This window comes from Protomyctophum parallelum, assembly GCF_964188405.1.
Source record: "Protomyctophum parallelum genome assembly, chromosome: 10".
NCBI lineage: Eukaryota > Metazoa > Chordata > Actinopteri > Myctophiformes > Myctophidae > Protomyctophum > Protomyctophum parallelum.
The window spans coordinates 40,353,645-40,372,772 of NC_139704.1; the positions used below are offsets into that span (position 1 = coordinate 40,353,645).

General features: G+C 41.7%; 2 protein-coding genes across 2 annotated transcripts in view; both read left to right on the forward strand.

Annotated features, from left to right (window-relative positions):
• adam12b (ADAM metallopeptidase domain 12b) overlaps positions 1-5,681 on the forward strand; it is a 127,806-nt gene extending 122,125 nt beyond the window's left edge. Inside the window, exons 22-23 of the mRNA XM_083775238.1 lie at positions 2,544-2,719; positions 3,593-5,681. Of these exons, the coding sequence (XP_083631364.1) occupies positions 2,544-2,719; positions 3,593-3,635 (219 nt within the window). The 3' untranslated portion in view covers positions 3,636-5,681. The remainder of the gene's footprint in view (positions 1-2,543; positions 2,720-3,592) is intronic.
• A 2,872-nt stretch (positions 5,682-8,553) lies between these two features.
• On the forward strand, positions 8,554-18,561 carry LOC310865829 (putative pre-mRNA-splicing factor ATP-dependent RNA helicase DHX32; the record flags this gene model as incomplete). Its single annotated transcript, XM_083775039.1, has 12 exons — positions 8,554-8,823; positions 9,294-9,487; positions 10,913-11,150; positions 11,694-11,834; positions 12,397-12,636; positions 13,145-13,238; positions 13,331-13,480; positions 14,970-15,161; positions 15,611-15,751; positions 16,093-16,283; positions 16,703-16,893; positions 18,381-18,561. 12 exons carry the CDS (start codon positions 8,554-8,556, stop codon positions 18,559-18,561), a joined length of 2,223 nt encoding a protein of 740 aa, XP_083631165.1.
• Positions 18,562-19,128: the final 567 nt, after the last annotated feature.

Here is a 19,128-nt window from a genome sequence, read left to right on the forward strand (position 1 = left end):
ATCTCTATCTCTTTTGGTGTGTGTGTGGGTGGGGGACACCACTAGACTAGAAGGAAAGGCTTTTTGATTAGTTGGAGTCTCAGACGCTACTGCAATGCACCTTTAGCCTATGAATATTACATACCGTATAATGTGTAGCTAAAGCATCTCTGTCGAGAATTGTTCATTTTCAGCTGGGTTTTTTTCTTGTTTTTTATTGAAACTCCCACTTAGTTATTTCTGTACCGAGTTGAACGAACAGTGTCCCCCCCCCGCCGCCACGATGCTAATTTAATTTGCCCAGTCAATCATTTGATCCACGCTATGCTATGCGCCTGCATTCATTGCACATTGTGCACAACTAAATGCAGCCTTGTTGCAGAGGTTCTTTATTCCGGCGGATGTCAAGGTTTTTAATGAACATTTGTAGCTTTTTTCTCTCTTTCTTATTAGTTTTGCCTCTATAGACCTTGTCATTGGAATTGCGTTGCTAGGGAACAGCTTGGGTTGAACTTTATTTCCTGTCAACTACTGATTTAATGCACAGGAAATACATTTGGACCTATTTAGAATGTTCAGTGTGAAAGTATTTGACAAAGAGACGTAGGGAAATAGCAGAGGGCCAAGTACAGAGCCCTGGAAGATACCAGATAATGAAGTATAGGGTTTGAGTGGGTAAAAAAATCGTTCTCGCTGTAAGGTACATCTCGTTCTGTGTGATTAAATCTTGACAGGAATCTCTATCTCTTTTGGTGTGTGTGGGACACCACTAGAAACATTTTGTCAGAGGGCAAGGCTTTAGTTGTAGTCTCAGACGCTACTGCAATGCCTCCAACTGCTCACAGCTTTCCAATCTACAGCTGTATGTCACATTTTGTATCCGTTAATCCGCCCTCTGTAAATTTAGAGGTGTGTGTGTGTGTGTGTGTGTGTGTGTGTGTCAAGCCTTATACGCAACTACCAATATTAAGCAACTTTACAGAAAAACAAGCCAAAAGCTACTTATAATAAGCGGACATGGCAACAGTGTTGCGTGCGTGAGTGAGTGCGTCCATGGATCATGTGATCCCTCCCCGTGAGTGAAGTTATTTGGTTACTCAAGTGGAAACCACCGTTGAAATGTGCTGCCATGAAGATCCCTACAACACAGTTGGATGTGTGACAGCGCGTGGTTGTATTGATGCACCTCAGTCAGTCACTTCTCTCAGCCGTGGTCACAGATAATGTCCCCGGGTCCAACGTACTACGATCTCTCACTGTTATGCATGCGTGATGTGTGGAACTTTTCTCTGTCAACATCATTTGCTCGAGGTTTATCCCATTTCTCTCTCTCTCTCTCTCTCTCTCTCTCTCTCTCTCTCTCTCTCGTGTGTGTGTGTGTGTGGTGTGTGTGATATTACTTTGCAATATTGATTACAAGGTATTTGGTCAAAACTTTTATTAGATTTAGTCCGTATCATATCGCGCGTGTGTGTGTGTGTGTGTGTGTGTGTGAGCAGCTGTGCTGCTGGTAACAGATGTTTGTCATTCCCTCCCCCTCGTCACTGTAGATTAGTAACACATGATGGCACCTCACTCAGACTCTCCTCAACGCTGGCACACAGGTGGTGAAGACGACTGGGAATCATACTTATAACACACTGCCCTCTAGTGAGAGACGTGAGCTGCCTTTTCATTTTCAGGAGGATGGCTCATTTGCATTTAGTTTGTTTGTTGCAAAGTCCCTAATCGTTCATTATTTTAATGATGTTCTTCTGAAGAAATGCTTTAGATGCAGATTAGTTCTCGCATGCGAAACAACACAAGGCCCCGATTGGTGAAAAGTTCCAGTTTCTTCGACTCTTAATGACGCAAACCTGTTGAGCTGAGACATTCTGGAGGGTGTGTGAATTTTAATATAAAGCTGTCTGATTAGAGTGGTTTAGAGAGCAGTGACAATCAGACCAAGTCCAGTTGTGTCCAGTAAAGGATCATCAACTGCCAATCGTGTGGTTATTGAAAAACAATGCGTTCTGTGTGGAGGGCAGATTTTCCTCTGCAGAGTGCATCGTCCTTTGATTGTGATTATCCTACTTATACCATGGCTACTTACCAGTGACTATAACAATACCACGATATCATTAAAATATTCTGTATCATGTTTATTTATATTTTGTCCAACTTTGCGTTGCCATAGACACGTCACACGTTGCATCTGGGTGTTTTTAAAGCAGGCTTGCTGTCAGAAGCAGGTTTGAGCCAAATGAAGCGTGCCTGATTTATTTTTTAAATATGTTAATTGCTTCAGCTCTACTGCGTTCCTGGTCTGACGTCTTTTTTTTGTTTGTTTTTTCACGTTGAACTTAACTGTCAAAACAAATTATTTTATGTATAAATCCAGCAAATTAAGGATGTCTGTATTAGAAATGTATACTGTATTTATTAATATAATGGAATGAAATATAGAACATTATCTTTAACTGGACATCATGATGGCTCTATTCGATTTCCAACATTCTCATTCGATACAAGACTGCAGACTGTGTACGTTGACGGTTGAACAGAACTTGTCCTGTGTTTCTCAGGACTTTGAGAAGCCCAGGCCGCCCCAGAAGCCTCTGCCTGCTGACCCACTGGGAAGGAGCGCTCGGCTGGGTAACAGTCCGGCTAAAGTCGGAGTCCACCTTCCTGGCGTTGGACCTCGCCCTATCCCCATCCCATCGGTGCCCAGGCCGCCCCCAACCGTCCCTCTACCAAGCAGGTCAGCCTTTAAGTACATTTACTTGAGTGCTGTACTTCAGTACATTTTGTTTTTACGATGTTGTATTAAAAAGAACAGAGGATCCGGGCACTCTACAAGCACGATCTACAAGCTAGTAGATCAGCTATATAAAATAAATACAGCAATGCATTGATAATAAAAATAAAATGTATTCTGATAATTTGTACTTTTGAATACTTTAGTCTAGTACTTGAGTCCACCAATGCGCCTTTAAATGGTAAATGGTGCATTTATATAGCGCCTTTATCCAAGATTACAGAGATTGTGCATTGCATTCACCCATTCACACACACATTCATACACCGATGGCAGCGGAAACCATGCAAGGCACCAACCAGCACATCAGGAGCAATTAGGGGTTCAGTGTCTTGCTCAAGGACACTTCGACAGTAACTCTAGGGGAGCCCGGGTTCGAACTGGCAACTTGCGGTTACCATCTAGCCACTCTACCCCTGAGCCACCGCCTCCGCCTCCGCCTTTGACATCATGGTGGATGAATGTGGAGCAAATCACACCTCTTTGATGTGTTATTACATCAGTGTGTTTTATTTGTTCGGTTTAGTGCTTTTTGGGTAAAAAAGGGGCATTTCAGGCTGAGTCACAATAGAACGCAATTACAAACAGGCATAAAACATCAGGCTGTAACTTTTTAATGGCTGTAAGTTGATGTGCACTGTTTATGGAGCTTGTAATGTGAACCTGCTATACTCTGTGGCTGGTGAAGAAGACGCACAGATGTTGTTGACTATGTATCGCTTCCAGGTCTTTGAGTCCTTAATGATGCGTAGCGGTATTTTGGGCAGATTACTGTATAAACATCAAACCATCATCTCGCTTGTGTTTATGTTTCAGGCCTGCGCCCAAGTTACCCTTTCGACCGCCAAAGACTCAATAGGACTGCTGATCTTGCAGCATTTAGTGGAAAGAGCACGCCTAAAGATGGACGGAGAGTCAGAACCTCCTTTATTTGCACTACAAGACTCTTTAAGACCTTTCACGGAGCCGGAAGCGTCTCTGGAGATTCGAGGGAAAGGCTTAACATCACACCTCGGTGCCATGCCTCCGTTAAGGTGCTATGTTATCCTCGCTCAGGTACCAAGAAACTATTTAACTTTGATATTTATTATTTCTTTGTGCACAGGGGCACTCTCGTCTCGGACTGACCCTTTGAACAACATCGACTTTCCCCAACTTAAAGAGTAAAAGAAAGCTGAAAAGTTAATGATGATGTTGTCTAGGGAATTCTTGGTTTTCTTGTCTTTAATGGGTTTTTTTTTACTGTGTCTAGGGAAGAAATACTGAAATGTGTGATTTTATAATGTGTGAAGTTGCTTTAATAATTGAAAGACAAAAAAAGTTCGTTTTTTGAACCAGTTGATGAGAAAGGGAAATGGAGCACAATTCAGCAAGTCATCTGTGTCATTTGCAGTCCTCTAAGCAGAATTAAGGGACTGAAAATTGTCATTACAGCTTTCATTATTATACGTTTCATGGGATTACCATGAATTACACCCCAAAGCATCTGGTTCATTTGGATGCATACTCAAACTATTACACAGTATACAACTATACATTCATATAAATGTATTTTCCACCGTGAAATTGGTTGGACACACGGCTGTCCTTCTTTGTAATATTCATAGTTTGTAGCCATGCTGTTCATATCTAAAATAGAATCAAATACAGGTTTTGGCCTGGCATAAAAGCCTCTCCGACTAACCTTGAAGGCTTCATCATGTCCTACATCTGAGCTCATTCAACAGTTTGACAACTAGTCAAGGTTCTTGCATTTCCCTTATAAGTGCATGTTGGAGGAGAAGTGTGCAAACTTGAAAGATGGAGACTTCGCCCGTTTTAGACAGCCGGTGACATGCACCTCTGGGTATTTGCTGGCATCTCTCTGTAACATGTAGCCCAGCTCCCAGCGCAGGCTGCACACTGGAACCGACCTGACAGAAGGAGATTGTGTTCCAGAGAATTACAGCAACACCAAACAATGCAACGTTAGCCCCATGATGTCTGCACATTGATACTTGAGTTTTGTGGAGCCAAGAAGACTGATGACTTCATTGCTGTAAGCATTCCAATTCTAACACCTAGACCATGTTGGTGAGATATTTATTTGTTTCTGTTGTTTTTATGTTTGTAATATTCCATGTGGACTTGGCGACTATTCTACCATTCCATCTTAACGGTTGTTCGGTTGAAACTGGAATTTGGCTTTGCACATTGATTTTGGCACTTTTCCTTGATGCATTTCTGTAACGAGAGAGAGATTTTTTTCATGGTGAGAACAAGGTTGTTTCGTCTTTTAAGAAACTCTGTAGAGTCTTTTTTTATGTATTGTTTTAATGAATTTTGCTGTCAGCATCGAACTTTGGACAATGATCCAAATGCAGCGGATGTCTTCTCACCACTGTGGAATGACTACGTCACACTACAAACTTGCATCAGTGATTTGTTGAATAATGACATTACATTATTATAATGTAGTCAACAAGTATTTACTTTCTCTGAGGTATTTGGAATGTGATCGCAACACTTACAGATAGCTTACAGGTAGACCTATTGCTCTTCAATGGAAAGTATTTGTTAGTACTGTCTATGTTCATTGTAACGCCATGTGTAGAACCTACAAATACTGTATGTTGACTTGCATAAATGAAATGTGTTCAAACTTCAAGGTCATTGTACTGTTGTACAGTGTAAATATTGTGTGTCGGTAATCATGTTTTTGTTTTGTTTGATTTTTACAGTTGCAGTGATAGGATTGCAATGAACAGATGTACAATGGACAATGAATAACTGCATTTTATTTTATTGAGTCAAATCACATTTATGCCGGAGATAACGTTTCAGGCTAAACTTCATGGGGTAGAGTAACTGTGAGACTTGAAGTTGAATGGTGAAATCTCAGAGCCAAATAAAAGTTCTTCTCAGATTGCTTACTGTTTGGCATTCATAAACAAAACCAAAACAAGACCATAAACAAAATAATCCACAAAATATGCTGTGACACTGCTCATAATGTACTGTAGTTTGATCACATCTTGCCACTGACTGTATGTATGTGACTGTACTTTACTGTGGCAATGCAATACCATTCTTTCTTGAACAAATTGCCTCCTAATTATCTTCATATTGATATAGAAGGGGGTTTGGAACTGATCTCGCTGCAAATGTCTGTGTTTAACTACCTTAAAGTTCCCACTAACAATTAAAATAGCAGGTCCACAAGCTCACAATGTGTCAAACGCGGTGTGAGCTTGTTGTTCTGCTATTTCTTGCCTGCAAGACATTGTTGTACGATGAAGTATAAAATACGGCTACAGTGTAACACTCAGGATTTTGCTGTGTGGAATCACTTATTTGTTCCATTGGTCTAGACATTATGGAGTACGACTCACAACATATTCAAGCTCATTAATCTTCCTAATGAGCATGCAATGCCCTATGGACTGGCCTCAGGATGGGCCACACTGTCATGCAAGCGGAACACAAATTACCCGGTCAGTCATGAGGATGCATAACTGAAACCGACAGGAAAAAAGGAAAGAAAAAACATTACTATGGTATCTGAATTTAGAGCTATTTAATTTAACACAATCAGGATGAACAAGTCTGAGGACAGAAAATTGGAACCAGAATCTGAAGCTGGGTGTTTTTGCGGGGTACTCTCTCCTGATCGGATCAAATTGGTATCCCGACCATTGCACGTTTATTGTCTGTCGCTAAAATGCTGGAGAGACGCAGAGACTCCTGTTACTGAACAAACACTATATCAATGATCGCTACCGGAATATAGAGCTATCACTTTAAACAATATAAAAGAATAAACATCACATACACCTCTTTTAACAGTAGACAGCACTCTCATCTGTCTAGCAAACAAAAATGTGACTTTTCATTGTCATGTTATCAGAAAAATGCACAAAGACCAGCACACCGTCTGCACTTGCAATACGAACTTTATTTATAGGCAAAGTTTCGGTCAAAGACCTTCAGGCCTGCCTACGCACCCGCCTCAGAGCATACAGGTGTGCATAAGACTTTGTTGCCTATTGTCATGTTATGACATATACAGTACATTAGACTTATTAATGAACCACAGGCAAATGCACTGTACATTGCTTACTGTCCATTATGCAACTGCACTGGTCAGCTCCTTGCAGTTGTTTAACACTGCCACCTGCCAGCTTGCACTGGCTACTGCAGACGCCACTGAAAACACGCCTCTGCTGCGGTCCCTTCTTTCTCACCATATCACTCAGGGTGAAGTTGCCCTTGCCTTGAGTGATTCGCTGGAGGCCAGTCTCCTCTATCACCAATCTAAACCATTAGTGTGAAAACCACAATCTTGGATCAGAGTCTCCAAGGACAACTTAAACCCACACTTTGAGGTCAAAGAGTGGAAAGGTTATTTGTCACTCATGTGTCTGGAAAAATAGGGAAAATAACAACCATTCAACAATGTCATCCGATCAAACAATTTCATGGTTTTTCAAGCTTGCAGTGGCAGCTTGTGGAAATAATTTAGAATTGCTTGTGTTAAGAAGAAGTGGTTAAAGAAGTTCATGTCCAACTATCACAAATGTGCATTTGTGATCATTCTGCCAAAATAAGAGGACATCATTTTGGTAAATGTATTAATATGTTAGAGCATGGGTAGAAATGTGTCAATGAATCTTCATAAACACCTTGTCAGTGCTTGCTAATGATAATCTCACCTCACAGCCATGCCAGGTCATGCATGTAAGCCTAGTTGGCCTCATTCAGCAGCCAAGAGGGAGAGCCGGTCATCCATGGCCCAGCCAGGTATTCGTATGGATCGAGCCCCAACCCTATAATGCCTGTGTTCAGCTCATAGACTGTAGCCTAAGGTTCAGCTACATAACCCTATAATGCCTGTGTTCAGCTCATAGACTGTAAGGTTCAGCTACATAACCCTATAATGCCTGTGTTCAGCTCATAGACTGTAAGGTTCAGCTACATAACGTGACTATTATGTCTACCTGGGTAGTTCTGTTCACCCACAAAACATCAGATTGAGAAACGGGCTTAACTACTAAAAACAGCAATGATTGGCTGCGAATCTCCGTTCTTAACTTTAACCCATGTGTCTTTTTATTTTGCAAAAATGTAAATCGAGCAAAGGCCTACATTATAGGTGAAATAACACTGCCATCGAGTGTCCTAGTCAGGGAATTGCATGTGTGAGCATATATACATCTCTCTCTCGCTCTCTGTCCCCCACCGGCCACCCCCCCCCCCCCTCTCTCTCTCTCTGACTTCATCACTTTAGCCTATTTGTCAATTTCCCTATGAACTTTTACATAGGCCTACATATTAAGAATATGAAATACCGTTCCCTTTCAGCCACTTGCAGTGCAACATAAAACATCAAACCATCAAATAAACAACAACCATAGTTTCACAAACATAACTAAAATAGCCTAATTTGTTTTATATATTAATTCAGGTATAAAAATATAAAACGAGCATTCTGTTGTTTGATTCATTATTTTTACAACCAGCATTTATCGTGTTCTCATAATCTCATTCCATCAGTGCTTGTGTCATCCGTTTAAACACACTTGTCTGGACACTATAGGGATTAGTAGCCACATGATCGCACTGGACTGGCCGCGCTTAGGGTGCTTTTCATTTGGCTTTATTTGCGGGAGTGATCACCATGTTGCCTCCCAGCACTCTACTGAAGGCGGCATGCATGAACAACCTTTAGTTTGTTCCTGTGGATTTGCCCAATATCCCGGTGTGTTTATCAGTTCCCTGGCTGGAGCAGAATCCTGGCAATGGCACAGGACATGAATGCTGTGTCTGAGGAAGAGTTCTTTGAGGAGAAATTTGATTCAGACACTGAAGCTGCAGGCGATGCCGAATATGACGACGTTTTGGAGCTTAATCAATTTGACGGTCTGCCTTATTCCTCAAGGTTTTACAAATTGCTGAAGGAAAGGAAAGAATTGCCGGTTTGGAAAGCCAAGTGTGAGTTCATGGACACTTTAATCAACAGACAGTTTGTCACTGTCATAGGCTCTGCCAAAACTGGGAGAAGTTCTCAGGTGAGTGTTGTACCTATGCCTATAGCTACCAATCATTCTCCACATGTTTCATGTAAAGCCTGTAACCTAGGACTCCCAAATGTATTTGGCCGTGGACCCACATTTTAAAGGATTTTGTGCCAGGCACCCCATATGCATGTTGTTAAAATACGAATTAAAAAAATGCACATCTATTTTCAAAAATCTCATGTAGAGTTGAAGTGCTTAAACTGATTTTGATGCAGGTAGAATTAACACATTTCGCTGGGGACCTCATTGGGCTCCCCAGACCACACTTTGAGAATCACTGGCCTCTTCAACGTAATATGTATGAGTAAATAATATATATTATATAACATTGTACATTAGGCCAAAGGGCACACAATATCTGTAGGTCTGCAGCAGAACCTTTTGGGTAATGGATACGTTAATAAGCATGTCTGATAAACGTGTTATAAAACGAATTAATTTATTTCACATTCTTGATGCAGATCCCCCAGTGGTGTGCCGAGTTCTGCCTGTCTGTCCAGTACCAGCATGGCATGGTGGTGTGTACCCAGAGCCACAGGCAGCAGACAGTGGACCTTGCCCTGCGAGTGGCCGATGAGATGGATGTTAACATTGGCCATGAAGTGGGCTACAGCATCCCCCTGGAAACATGCTGTTGTAACGACACAGTGCTCAGGTCTGGAAATACTGTGCCAGTAGCTTGAGACCAGAAAGAGAAATGCGTTATAACTTATGTCTCTCCGGGAAAATGGTGAAAATAGCAGATCGACAAGCTCATAGATCTGCTATTGTCTCTATGCTTCTTAAAAGTATATATTTTTAAATGTATGGACATTTTTTTTTTATGAAATGAAATTCAATTTTGAGAGGAAAAAATACTATATACGATATATGAGATGGAGAGAGAGCGAGAGAAACAAAAAGGTGATAACTGCATGTGAAACTTTACAACCACTGTACAACTGCATCCAAATTGTTAAATTTATCTCTCTCCCTCCTATTGCACTCTTTCAAATACACGATATTGAAGGCTCACTATACAATTGAGCCTGCCCGCCCCGCTTTCTTCCCCTTATAAAGAGAAAGGTGAACAAAAGACTTGCAGGCCTCTTTCAGGGGCTCCTGCACAGCTGCCCTGCAGCCCTGCAGTCTGTCCATATGTCACACTCCCACATCCCCTAGTCCCCTCATAAGTCAGCTGTGGAACAAAAGACACACAGCACAATGAGGAGGAGGGCGCAAGGAAAACTGGCACCTAGCGAGCTGCGAGGCCTAAAGAGTCCAGTGACCACACTAAGTATGAGGGTAATTTACACTAATCAGGATAAAGCTGAAGACTACAGGCTCAGCACCCTGAGGTATGCTTCATTAATTTGCTTTGCACAAGATACCGCTCACTCAAAAACAAGTGAATAAATCTTGCCCCTCGAGACACGCAATGATGTACTACTATAATAACAATACATCAGATTTTTATAGCGCTTTTCTCAGTACCCAAAGTCGCCACTACTGACCAGATATTAATACTAGAATACAAATATTAAAAAGTGAGCTTCTCTTAAGGGCCATTCACACTGAGCACTATAACTACAACTATATTAAATAGTAGTTTAAATAGTAGTTTTCAAAATCGTGGATAGACAGTCTTGACAGAGTTCTCAACGACTGTAAAAAATAAAAAAATACAATGGTGAGTGATATAGTTATCATTATAATTGTAGTGTTCCAGAGTGAACGGCCCTTTACCGTTTCTGCGTGTCCGTAGACAGGCTTCTGTAGTTGCTGCTGTTCACTTGCTCGGAACCTCAACATGTTTGCCACATATTGTCAAACAATTTGTGAGAGGGAGGATGACTGATTTAAGCAGTCACACCTGGCCTCTCTCCTGAGTGTTTGTGGAGATGACTGATTTAACCTGTTGTGCCTTGATCAAGTCCATGCACAACAGGTGTGCAGCAACACCCAGCTCTGAGTCCAGTTCTAGTTTGACTCAGGCCAGGTGTGACTGCTTAAATCAGTCATCCTCCCTCTCACACAATTACCTTCTGCTATTTCCCTTACCTCACTCTGAAAATCACCCCACTCCCTCCCCTCCATGCAGGTACTGCACAGACGACATGCTGCTGAGGGAGATGATGTCGGACCCCCTGCTGGAGCGCTACGGCGTGATAGTGGTGGACCAGGCCCACCAGAGGACCGTGGCCACCGACGTGCTCCTGGGCCTGCTCAAGGACATCGCCCTGCAGAGGCCAGCGCTCCGCGTGGTCCTCCTCGCGGCCACCCGTCCCAGCCCCAAACTGCTGTCCCACTGCGGGGGCTCGGCGGCCTCTGCCTCGTCGGTAGGGCTGTCGACATATACACATTTAAAGTTTACTTTACCCATTCTGACCTGAGATCAGATTCTAAAAATGTCTTCTACATCCTGACGGTTTTCTGAAAAAGCTATGTTTCTATGTCAGTCGTTCTTCGATTTTTCAAAAATAGCAGACCTACAAGCTCGTAGCGCGCCACTTGGTGGCGCACTATGAGCTTGTAGATCTGCTATTTTTCAATAGCTAAAGCACAACATAATGCTAACACCAAAAGGGGTTCCCGCCTAAAATGGGTTAAAGTTGACTTAATATTGGAACATTGTGAATAAAGAATACATTTATGTTGATATCTGAAATGTTATACAAATAAATTACTGACATGTTAATTATTTTTATACAAAGAAATTGCAATTTGTGACACGTTGTAAGCTTGTAGATCAGAGACCAGATTGTATGTCAGCTATTCATGCACGCTATATGTTATATATGAACTTTTTTCAACATGAAGACGATTATGACAAAATAATTTTGTTATTCGCGATTACCTCAAATAATTGCGCCCAGATCCAGCTGGAGGGGCCGTGTGCGGGGGAGGTGGTGTACAACAGCGTTCACAGTAAGGACTACTTCTGCTCCACTCTGAGCCTGGTGTTGGAGCTTCACCAATCCCAGGAGGAAGGGGACGTGGTGGTGTTTCTGGTCACAGCACAGGTAAAGAGGAGCGCTGAATTAGTGGAAAAGACTCAAATAAGGCTAAAATGGCCCTGTTTCTTTTTATCTCGGGGTGAACTAGTGTTGAGATTCAGAGCTACTTGTCTTTGTTCCAGTAGTTTAAATGTATACTGTATATTTCACTTAATTTTTTTCCCTCATTAATATTATTTATTTATTTTGGAAAATAATACAGATCCATAAACAAAATCCCAAAACATTATTAAAACATTATAAAAAAAATCACAGCCCCCTCACGTATTAGGAGAGCAGTATGATTCACCAAAACCAAGGGCGGTGTTTTCAATGATTCTATCGTGGTTTGATAATACAATGGGTTTATATAAGAATTGGGCGTGTTTGATAATATCAAATATATATATATATATATATATATATATTTTTTTTTTTCTTTTAAGTGAAATATCCCTTTAAAGACTGGACTCTGAACCATTGTTTGCTTATAATGTCATCCCCTAGTCAACGGTCTGAGAATGCGTGCGTGACACTTCAGAGGTATTTATCTCCTTTAACACTCTCTCTCTCTGTTAAATCATGAAAGGAGATAGATCTGGCCTGTGACATCCTTCGTCATGAGGGCTCCAGCCTACCTGCAGATCTTGGAGAGCTCCTGCCCATCCCAGTTCACCCTGGCAGAGCTGGGAGTCTTCCAGTCTTGGGGGAGGGGCTCGGGAAGGCCAGAAGCATGAGAGTTTTCCTCACCTCCAGTCCAAATGAAGACTTCTTCTGGGCTGTTGACTCAATACGCTTTGTCATTGATGCAGGCCTCCAGAAAAGATATGTATGTAATTCAGTTCAATCATTTGATGAATGTTTTACCATGTGTGTGTGTGTGTGTGTGTGTGTGTGTGTTGTCAGCAGTGTGCCTGACAAAGGTCTGTGACTGAATCGTTGCATTAATACCCGGATGTTGCAAACAAAAGCAGTGTGCAGGACTCTATTACTCTTCAATGTTTGTTCATGACCTAGTCTCATGGAACAATATCTGTATGGGTTGATTAATACTTGGTGTCATGTCCCAAAAATAGCAGCTATACAAGCTCACAGTGAGCTTGTAATAATTCTTTGTTTGTTTTTTGGCACACGACACCAGATACGTGTAAATCGATCTCATTGCTTCTCTTGTCAATCCACCAAGAGGAAATCTACTTGTTTTTGAATATTTCTTACACTTTTTAAGAGATATTATTTGGTGTAGTGAAAGACTGTATACGACGGCATTTGCAATGTGTTATGAAATACCACTTCATACATCACATCACAGCAAACATTTTGTGATGCTGTTGCAGGTGTACAATCCCAGGATCAGAGCAAACTCAGCCATCATTCAGTCAATCAGCAAAGGCCAAGCCGAGAGTCGAAAACAACTGGTTGGCACAGCAGGTACCTTAACTGACACAGTGGTGAGTCTGCTGATTCAAACCTCTAATGTTGCTAATGTCGTCATGTTTTCCTGGGTGTATTCCTTCCTGTAGGTAAGTGTTTCTGTCTGTACCCAGAAGACAGAACGCTTCCCAACGAAACACGGCCATACATCCTGGAGTCTGACATTACCGCCACTGTGCTTCTCCTGAAGAGTATGGAGATTGCTGGACTGGGCCGATGTGACTTCATCGACAGGCCAGGTAAGAAAGATAATGTGACAGAAAACTGTCCAAGAACCTGTTTCTCATCTCATGGTTCAGATGAAACACATCCGTGTAAGAGTTTTCTTAGCGCTATTTGATCACGTATTACTTTATGATCATTCAAACTGTGTTTTAGAGTCCACTCACTGTTATTTGTTATTGAAAATATTCCCTAAATTCTAATATCTATGTATGATACCTGGAAGGCTAATATGAATGCTAATTATAAACCCTACTAGTGTATGTGACTATTATGTGAATATACGTGAATCCTTGAATTTCATGCATCCTGTAGTGTAATGCAACAGCTGGGGTGCAGGCCAGGGTTCAGTTAGTTGGGTCTCGTAGGACAGCTACAGACTGGCCCTGTTCTATTGGAGGGCGGTGAGCCGTGTCACAGTGGAACTGACAGGCTCTGTTCTGCAAGCAGCACTGTTTGAGGGCTGACCTGCTTCTGTGTGCTGGGATCTTTTCCCAAAGATTTGACCCACAACACGCACGCACGCACAGTAGCAGTAAACAGAAAAACACTAATCATTTGATTAATGTTTTGCCAAATTGCTCTCTCTCTCTCTCTCTCTCTCTCTCTCTCATTGGCGTGCGTGCGTGTGCGTGTGTGCATGTGTGTGTGTGTGTGTGTGTGTGTGTGTGTGTGTGTGTGTGTGCATGTGCGATTGTTTTTGTTTGTTAATCTCTTGTTTTATCTCTTTTACTCTCATATAAAACATGCCTGTTTAAATGGAAAATCATTCAGCTTAGCCATCAGAGACCCTTCATTTGATATGCATGGCAGATGTTGTGAGGATTTTAAAATACTAATCTCTGGCTGCCTTTTTAGTGATTGGAAGCTCAGCACACACCCACTATTCTTTTCTAGAGCAAATGTCACAGAGTAATTCCTATAGCTGCCATTTTCAAAACGCATGAAGTGTACAGAACGAACGGGATTGTAAAGTTACATATTTTGTCCCACTGTATGTCCCACTGTGTATGTATGTATACAATATTATATATGTACTGTATATATACAATATTGTATTTCTCATTTAAAACAAATGAGAAATACAAAATAAGCTATTTAAATAATGTGAAAATGTGCAGGACAGGTCTTCCAGATATTGTTCACTCTGACACAACCCTTACACTTCTTTGATGAATAGAAGACATAGTAACAGAAACATGAGCCTTGTTTGTATTTCCTTTACTTGGTGTCCCGACGTGACATCCATTCAGGTCATGGTACTCGCATATGCCCAAAGTAAGTGTGCATATAGCTGGGTTAAAGATATGCATACAGCCAGTATGCATATCTGTAACTGCAACCCGGCCTCCGCTGTGACTGGCTGAGATGCAAACGGCTCCTGTTTCACCAGAATATATACACCACGATACAGAAATGAAATACTCTCAAAATACCATTTGTTTCCTTTCGTCTTTAACGGTGAGGCAAACAACAAGCCTTTTCTTTCTGTCATGGCCCGCCCAGACCCAGAGAGCCTGATGCAGGCTCTGGAGGACTTGGATTACCTGGCAGCTCTGGATGATGATGGCAACCTGTCTGAGATGGGCATCATCATGTCTGAGCTCCCCCTAGAGCCCCAGATGGCCAAGACTCTGCTGGCTTCCTGTGAGTTTGACTGCGTCAGCGAGGTGGTCATCATCGCTGCCATGCTGACAGGTAATATACCGGTGGTACGTCGAATAGTACAAATAGCTGATCTGTAAGCTCACAACATGTCACATTGCAAAGCACTGTGAGCTTGTAGATTGGATATTTTCACTATTTGTATTTATTGTATTAATTATCTATAAAATAGGGCAGGTTGAAGGTAGTTAAGTGCTGAACTCTATGAGAGACCTCTATTATTATTATTATTATTGTATGGTCATTATTTTATGGTCTAAAATGTTTCAAATTTATAAAATAATCAGAAAACATAATTATTCAAACTTGAATGGGGCGTTCGGTGGAGCTCAAATCTCCACCAGGCTGGTGAATTGGGCTACCCAATATGAAAAAAATAATTTCTTGTGCCCGTGACATTTGCCACTGATCGGTCTAGTAGTTTGCAATATTAGCCACAGATACACACGGAGGCAAACTCTTTCACGTTGTCCCTCCCCCAGCGCCCAGTTGCTTCGTCAGTCCCTCTGCAGAGCGGAGGCTGGAGGCAGCCCAGTGCCATATGAAGTTCCAGCACCCTGAAGGCGACCATTTCACTCTCATCAACATCTACATGGCCTTCAAACAGAGTCAGCAGGTGCCATGTGAGTGGAGACAGTTCACCCAGATACTGTGCACATCAGATAGAGTTGCCAGCTTGATACAGTATAAAGTGTGATTTCGTAAAATAATGTCTTAATAATTACAATAGAGGTACACAGTAAAATACACACCCGCCTTGGATATGACGCTAGTATGTCACAGGGGCTTAACCCAAGCCGATCCTTGATGTCGAGTGCCAAGCATGGAGGCATTGGGGGTACCATATTTATAGTTTTTCCTCATGACCCGGGCAGGGAATCGAACCCCCGACCTCCCAGTCTGCAGGCGGACACTAACCACTAGACCACTGAGCTGTAGATTGAATGCCTTCGTCTCTCTCCAGGCTGCACCGTGGAGAAGTGGTGTCAGGACTACTACCTGGTCCACTCTGCCCTGCTGACGGCCGACGCCCTCCGCACCGAGCTCACCGATACGCTGCGGAGGATCGAGCTGCCCATCTCTACGCCCGCCTTCGGTTCCCGGTCCAACACACGCAACATTAAGAAAGCCCTGCTGGCAGGTTTCTTCATGCAGGTACAGTGATGTCGGATAACATGGCTCTGTGATACCTATAGTATTATGTTCACATCTGGTGCATACTGGTACAAAATGGTACTGTATGTCGTATAATATAATATAAATATAAATGTTATGTCAAAAAATAAATAAACATAAAACAACCAAGCCATTCTGCACTATATCGTCAATTGTTAAAACCATTAAAATGTCTTGTAAAGGCCCGGACGGTTAGCTCAACTGTCTGGGCCGCGGGTTCGACTCCCGAGCCCGACAGCATTTGCCGCGTGTCACTCCCCATCTCTCTCCCCCTTTCCTGTCTAATTGATGTACCCTGTCAATAAAGGCAAGAATAACTGTAAATTAAGTCATAAGTATATCTAAATATATTTCTTCTACTATGAGCCATGTCAGCATGTGTATGGTTACTTTTACAGGTAGCGCGGGATGTGGATGGATCTGGGAACTACTTGATTCTGACCCACAAGCACCTAGCTCAGATGCACTCTCTGTCAGGCTACGGCACCAAAATGCCCAAACTGGGCTTGCCAGAGTGGGTGCTCTTCCACGAATATTCCTTCTCAGAGGACAATTGTCTCCGCACTGTGTCCCACATATCACCGGAGGAGTAAGTATATCAGCATTTTAAAGGATCATAAGGGTGGTCATGTTTACTATGACAGACCACTGAGTAACAGTATGCTTGACATTACTGTCAACCATTTTTCAAAGCATACCGGTTGAATAGACAGTTGAAACTAGCAACATACTAAATAACCGTGAATATACTGTGTAAAAGGTTATGTTTATGATATAGATGTGTTTTAATGCCTTTTCATATGAGATTGTTTTGAAAAGGCCCATAAAATGTATTCCCTGGAATAATTTGATTTACAAATCAAATTCAAACATCCACAACTATTTCAAGTTTCAACTGTCTGAATAATCTTTAGCCAACATTGACTCAATTATGGACCATTCACACAGAATGCGGATAGGTGGTAACTGATAAGTTCCGCTCAGCTTTCTGTCACTGTCAACAAAAGCAGAAAGCGACTGCTCAAGGAATTTACTCTGTATTGGTAACAGCACATATCATGGCCACATAATAAACACCTCAGCATCGATGGGAGAAGGGAGAGGGAGTGATCAGAATAAACATATATCACAGTCATGGTTACACCAAAACACATACTGGTAAGTCAACATAAATCATCAAATGAACACCAACACTACACAAAAAATCCCGCAACGTCATAATCCCTTAACACAGTCCCATATGTCATATATAATGACAACACGATAAACAGAGAGGTCATAGTTGAATTTAACATCAACAATGTTCTCTTTTTGAACGATTCAAATCTGTAAGCTCACAATGCATAGCATCACGATGTGTTGTGACCTTGTAGGTACACGACAGTCCTACGACAACGTATAAATCCGTGGTTAAGCAGACACATTGCCCTTCCCATTGGCGAAGATGCTAAACCCGAATACAATAGCTGTTGTTGGGGATTAAGGATTGCATGGAGATCAGAGAGAGTGGTGTTGGTGTTAATGTCTGAGAAATCACTGCTAGATTTGTCACACCATTTTACTGTAGGTTTAGGTTACACACATTGCTTTTTTAATCTGTCGATTGCACTCACAATGGTGCCAGGAGCAGATGTCTATGACGGAGTGCCAATCCAAACCAGCCAACAACTGAAACAATGTTGCTTTCATTTAAAATGTTTATGCAATTTCCTTTATTTATTTATTTTTTGATTGTTTCTTTATGAATTTTTCACAAAAATAGCATACAAAAAAATAAAATAAAAACAATTACAGTAGGGTCAGTGTAATGAGTTATTAAGTATTGTTGATGTCAGCCGCATTCATCCTCTCAATATATGTTAAAAAATTCCTTTATTTATTTTTAATCTCCGACAGGCCAGGGATGGAGATTTAGCTTTCGCCCATCTATGTATGCCTGTGTGTCTGTGAATCCAGAGCTAATCTTGCAAACATAAATAAGCGCCAAATATTTCTGTCCTCCGCTGATGATATCATATGCACTCTCATCGATTCTCTCTGTATTCACAAGCAACCCTCCCTTCCCTCGTCTACTAGGTTTATTCAGATGGCACCACAGTACTTTTTCTACAATCTTCCACCTAGCGAGGGCAAAGACATCCTCCAGAACATTTTGGACAGAGAAACGTCTCACTGCCGAGCAGGGAAGAAAGCCCCTACTACTTCAGAGGTTGAGCCACAAGCAGGTCAAGCCAACGATCGGTGTGTGATACAGTGATGGACAATGATGGTGCTCTTTAAGAGGTACTATTATGAATCAAGTTGACAGACAAATGTGTGATTATATTTGCGTGGTTGGGCTTCTTATAAGAGTTATCACCTCATTCTTTGTTATTGCTTGTGTACAGTTTTGTCTATTACAAGTATTATCTTCTATTATTACATTAGTATATTAGACAACATTGGTACTTTGCCCTAGTATATTGGAATATGTGAGCAATATTTCTGTTCAAGTCTATTGTCAACATTTGTATTTAATGTTAGCATATTATTTACTTTCGCAGTGCACCGTGTTTTGTCTCCAGTTTGTCTAGCTTAATTAGTAACCTTAGCAAATAAAAAATGCACCAGATTCAGAAATGTAGCAGTTCTTCTAACAGCTTCACATTCATTTAATTTCCCCTCCAGAGTGCCTACAGGCTCTTCAAATAGAGATTTGGTTCACTTTTAGTTAATGCTCCTGGTATCTTCCCTCTTTCATCACATTCCCTCAATCTGCTCTGATAGAATAGCCTACCAGTGGTTGGCCCAGTCAGATTAAAGAACAGTTGGGGAATACCTCGAC